The following is a 5,883-nucleotide window of genomic DNA, read 5'->3' as shown; positions in this document are numbered from 1 at the left end:
AGAAAGAATTAAGCGATGTGACATATTGCATCAGTAATTAATTTTACGTATGATTGATAGTTATTTAAAATTGAATAATTGCTGGCCTTTAAAAACATATCCAGTGTTGATTTAAAACCACAGCAACAATCACCAAAGAAATCATCTTCATAGATGTAATCATTTCATTTTTATGTTAATCTAAATACCACCACTGAATGATTTATTTTCATGGAATTCACTATTCAGTTGACTAAAAAAGACTTAATACTTTAAAAATAAGATTAAGGCATAATCTTGGGAAATTTAGTGTAATGCGCTGGTACTTATATACATATGTAGTTAAATTTGATTGGGATCAAACGGTAAACTGTAATGCAAAATATTTTCTAAATATAATGAAAACAAACACAATATATTCCAGATATATATTTATAAGGTTAAACTAAAGTAAGAACACCTACAAACAGCAGTTAAATTGCATTAAATTATGAAATTTTACCAGCGTACTCTAAAGTACTCTAACGTACTCTGTTTAGTAGGACCGCAAAAAAAACCCACAGAAACCTGGACAACACCACACAAAATGAATCATCATGATTTTTAACCCAAAACACAGTTCTCCAATGTATAACACATTGTCATAAAAATGGATTTTTTTTTTATTATTAAAAATGCATTTTTTGATATGCCTGGTATTCATATATCTGTGAAAATATAGCTCACACATGATGAAATGACTAGTGAAAAGTTATCTTAGTAATCATACTAAAGTGTTAAAAAATTACAACTGCCTCAGATTTCTACACCATTTCTATCTTATTCATGGTGGACAGACAGTGTCTGGTCATTTTCTTCTTTTTAATCGGTGTTGGAGAATTTGCCTGGTGTTATATGAAGATATCAATTCTGTTTTTAAATTCTGAAGAGCAATGTCCATTGATGGTTATGTGGACGGATGTTGTGAAGCATAGTGCTGAAGGTAGGTACAGGTCAGTTCCATCTCCATTCCATTTTCCTTGAAGTATTTAAAGGCTGTCTGAAGAAAAAAAATATCTTGCATGTACTCAAAGATTCAAACAGAAAAATAAAATTGGACAATCTATAACTAATCATTTTCTTCTAGGTGCAATTTTTTATGAGTTGTAACCAAAATTGGTAGATATATAATTTACTATTTGCAGATTAAGAATTCATGAAAAAAGAGGAAGTTCATATTTTTTTTCAATTTCAAGTTCACAAAATATTTAAATTCCCAATTCTCAAATAACAATATTAGGCCTATGTGAAACACTTTGAAAATCAATGTCATGTGACAGTGCTATACTCTGTACCAAGCCAGCCATTTCAATGCCGTTATTTATCTTCTGTGGCTAACAATTTGCTACTAACCTAAGTAACCACTTTGTACCTAGATGCATAAGATAGACAGAGGTTAAAATATATGCAAACCTGCCTACCTTTCTTATTCCCTCACAATTCATTGCGAAAAAGGATATGTGTGAGTAACACTGAGCTTGTAGACACCCTGTAGACATTGTGGCTACATTCTTTGTTCAACTGATTTCATACTACACATGTAGTGATACTTTACATATTAGTATAGCTTTGTTATCAAAAGAGAAAGAACCCTATTGATTTTGGGGTCAAAAGGTCAAAGTCACAACAGGACATCATAGAAAAAGCTTGTAGACACTCATTGCAAGGAGATATGCCCCACCTTGCAGAGGTCAAGGTTTTTAATAGAGGTATAATCTAAATTTTTATTTTAGTGAAATTTCAACCTTCATATTTCCAGTTTTGCTGTATTATATTATACGTGATTTATATTAATGAGTTTATACCATATGTTGTGTATGCTGTATTATATTATACGTGATTTATATTAATGAGTTTATACCATATGTTGTGTATGCTGTATTATATTATACATGATTTATATTAATGAGTTTATACCATATGTTGTGTATGCTGTATTATATTATACGTGATTTATATTAATGAGTTTATACCATATGTTGTGTATGCTGTATTATATTATACGTGATTTATATTAATGAGTTTATACCATATGTTGTGTATGCTGTATTATATTATACGTGATTAATATTAATGAGTTTATTATGTTGTTTATCACCTTTGTTGATTGCTGATTTTCTGATTTGCATATTAGTTGGTATTACTTTAAAGACTCGAAAGCAAGACCTTCATCAAAACATTCAAAATATAACACATTAAGCATCAATTTCAAAAGCATAAAATTTTCATGTCATGATACAGTAAAATGCACTTAAATAGCAAAGTGCTGGGGACAAACAATTATGATTCATTACAAATGTAAATTGTTATATCAATTAAGTTCATAATATGCTTTAAAACTACAGGGGATGAGAATCACTTCACTGTAAGTGTAAATTCATTATAAACATGCAAAAACGGTGTAGTTCCGGCTTGTGTATTGATTGTGACGTGATGTTTGCGGGCCGGAATGTTTGATATATGCCCGCAAACTTTTAAAGGAAAAAGAAGAGATGAAATTGAAAGTATATAATAAGGTGATTAATTGCCTTGTTGATAAAGAGCACAATATCTGACTGCTTCATACCTCTGCAAGAACACCAGCGATTCCCTGGCCCCTGTAAGTGGTAGGTACCATTGTGTGATAGAGATCTACCTTGTTCTTGTTGATGTAGTCATATTGTAGGAAAGCTTTATCATCTAAAATAGATCATGCAAAATGGTGACAATAATCAGAATGTACAATTCAATTTCCCTCTCCCAACTTATTTTCAAAATTCATTATTTTTCATTCAGAATCCATTGACATGTACATGTTCTTTAATAAATAATTGAAATTTTAGACACAAATGCTTCTACTTGTGTTAAGCAATGTTCTGTCAATTTATTCTAGTAAAATTGGGTGTTTTGAGGTTTGAAATTTAGAACATCATGAAATAACATAGACTATTACCATGATTCTCTATAACGATTAATCATAATAAACATAGATTCTTGATTGATATTTTCCGCCACACTTAACAATTTTTAGCTCACCTGAACCGAAGGTTCAAGTGAGCTTTTCTGATCACATTTTGTCCGTCGTCCGTCTGTCTGTCTGTAAACTTTTCACATTTTCGACTTCTTCTCCAGAACCACTGGGCCAATTTCAACCAAACTTGGCCAAAAGCATCCTTGGGTGAAGGGCTTTCAAGTTGTTCAAATGAAGGGCCTTGTCCCTTTCAAAGGGGAGATAATCACAAAAATGCAAAAATAGGGTGGGGGTCATTTAAAAATCTTCTTCTCAAGAACCACTGAGCCAGAAAAGCTGATTTTTACACGAAAACTTTCTGACATAGTGCAGATTCTAGTTTGTTCAAATCATGGCCCCCGGGGGTAGGATGGGGCCACAAGGGGGGGATCAAAGTTTTACATACAAATATATAGGAAAAAACTTTAAAAATCTTCTTCTCAAGAACCACTAAGCCAGAAAAGCTGAGATTTACATGAATGCTTCCTGACATAATGTAGATTCAAGTTTGTTCAAATCATGGGCCCCGGGGGTTGGATGGGGCCACAATAGGGCATCAAAGTTTTACATACAAATATATAGGAAAAAACTTCTTCTCAAGAACCACTGAGCCAGAAAAGCTGATTTTTACATTAAAACTTTCTGACATAGTGCAGATTCAAGTTTGTTCAAATCATGGTCCCCGGGGGTAGGATGGGGCCACAAGGGGGATCAAAGTTTTACATACAAATATATAGTTAAAATCTTCTTCTCAATAACCACCGAGTCTGAAAAGCTGATATTTACAAGAAAACTTTCTGACATAGTGCTGATTCAAGTTTGTTCAAATCATGGCCCCCGGGGGTAGGATGGGGCCACAAGTGGGGGGGGGGGGGGGGTCAAAGTTTTACATACAAATATAGGGAAAATCTTTAAAAATCTTCTTCTCAAGAACCATTGGGCCAAAGAAGTTGACATTTACATGAAAGCTTTCTGACGTAGTGTAGATCCAAGTTTGCAAAAATCGTGGCCTCCAGGGGTAGTTGGGGCCATAATAGGGACTAAAGTTTTACATGCAAATATATATGGAAAGTCTTCAGATATGGGCCAAGGTGACTCAGGTGAGCGATGTGGCCCATGGGCCTCTTGTTCAGTTATCTGGTGGCGCCCAGTTTATATTGGTGGAAGAGAGAACCCAGATACAATGTACCTGGGAAGAGACCAGCGACCTTCCGAAAATAAACTGAGAAACTTTCTCACTTACCGGCGCGAGCGGGATTCGAACCCGTGCCGACCACAGGTGAAAGACCTGTGATTTTGAGCACGATGCTCTTACCACTCGGTCACGGAGGCAGACAAAAAGTCGACCCATTTGTTTAATTCAATAGCTTCATTTTTTCCGAATGCCGTATTTACTGATATCAATGATAAAAAGGTAACTTGCATCTGACAAATATGATTTAGATCATCATCTTCCGATACTTTGGGCCATTTTTTTTTTTGCCAGTGTCTAACATTCCTTGTCAGTTGTCACATTACCTGATTACCGGTAAGATTTGTGTCATTATATAAACACAACTGACAAGTAACAAAATGGTTATGCCATACTATACACAAGAAAACAAAATGGTTATGCCATACTATACACAAGAAAACAAAATGGTTATGCCATACTATACACAAGAAAACAAAATGGTTATATCATGTTATCCAAAAGATTGGGGATTTCCCCCCGTTATCAGCTGACCTTTAAGTTGTATGAAAAATTCCTTTTTCCCAGGATCGTGTTTAGTTTGAAATTTCGGCACGGAACTCATAGCGCTACATGTAATATGTCTTCTTAGGCTAAAGTTAGAGTGACATCTTGTCACTAATCGATTCATATCAATTATAACATCACATACAAATGTGATAGTTTCAATTTCTGCCACCTGTTTTAGGCTGTCAGTCACTTGGTGTTATCACGACTCCGTCAGTCCTTGTACTTTCAACTTTAGCAACAACGAAGCTCGAACCCGAGCTTTTTACCAATCTCTACTTCGAGTTGGGTGCCCGACGTTTCGGGAGCGCGTTTGGGAGTTTGGCACCGACAGTTCGGGAGTTCGGTGACGACGGTTTGGGTGCGCGATGTTTCGGGCACGACAATTCGGGAGCTGGTAAATAAATATGATCTTAATTAGTGTTATTTCTCTGTTTTAAATGTAGGCCTACTTATTTTTGATGTTTTAAATTATGTTACGTCTCATAGCGAGAGCGCGAGCGATAATTATAATTATTAGCACCGTAATGAAGATTGGCTTCCTTCTCAATCCCCCCTCCGAGCGAAGGCGATAATTAAATACCGTGGTTAAGATTGACGCCCCAGCAATCCCCCGTCCTGTCATTCTTCTCACAGAGTAAGACAGCAGAAAATCCAAATATGCCCAGAAATCATTTTAGATTTTCTATTTCAGCCATTTCTAAACCTTTATTTTTTTTTTTCTGTAATATAATTACATGTACTGTAATCTGCATATTTATCCGACAGTGGATAAATGCATTTAATCTGATCAATTTCAATTTTCACTATATACACTCAAGGATAAAAAAAAAAAAAAAAAAAAAAAAAAAGAGTAGTTCCTGTCTTTTAAATTTCAATATTCAAAACTTCATTAAAATTTGATTTTAGCGTAATCATTATGAATTTTTCAGAATGTATGCAGGATTGATTCAAGGTTCATGACAAACGTTACTTTCAGTGCTATTTTGATATTTTTGTGGATTTATGAATTTTAGATTCTGAGTGTTAAAAAACTCGAATACATATACAAGTTTCGAGTGAAACACAATCAAGGAAACAATATTTTAGTGTTGCACTTCAGGGTAAAAATGTCTTTATTTCACCCCAAAAAGTATTT

At 34.5% G+C, this 5,883-nt stretch overlaps 1 protein-coding gene across 1 annotated transcript; it reads right to left on the bottom strand.

The window, feature by feature from the left end:
* Positions 1–397: 397 nt before the first annotated feature.
* On the bottom strand, positions 398–5,153 carry LOC130054125 (protein NATD1-like). Its single transcript, XM_056162626.1, has 3 exons — positions 4,734–5,153; positions 2,585–2,697; positions 398–1,018 (listed from the first exon to the last, which is right to left on the bottom strand). The coding sequence occupies exons 1-3, from the start codon at positions 4,867–4,869 to the stop codon at positions 926–928; spliced, it is 342 nt and encodes a 113-aa protein (XP_056018601.1). The 5' UTR covers positions 4,870–5,153; the 3' UTR covers positions 398–925.
* Positions 5,154–5,883: the final 730 nt, after the last annotated feature.

Source organism: Ostrea edulis, chromosome 4 (genome assembly GCF_947568905.1).
Source record: "Ostrea edulis chromosome 4, xbOstEdul1.1, whole genome shotgun sequence".
NCBI lineage: Eukaryota > Metazoa > Mollusca > Bivalvia > Ostreida > Ostreidae > Ostrea > Ostrea edulis.
Note: the sequence above shows the minus strand (reverse complement) of the source record. Positions and strands in the feature narration are given on the sequence as shown.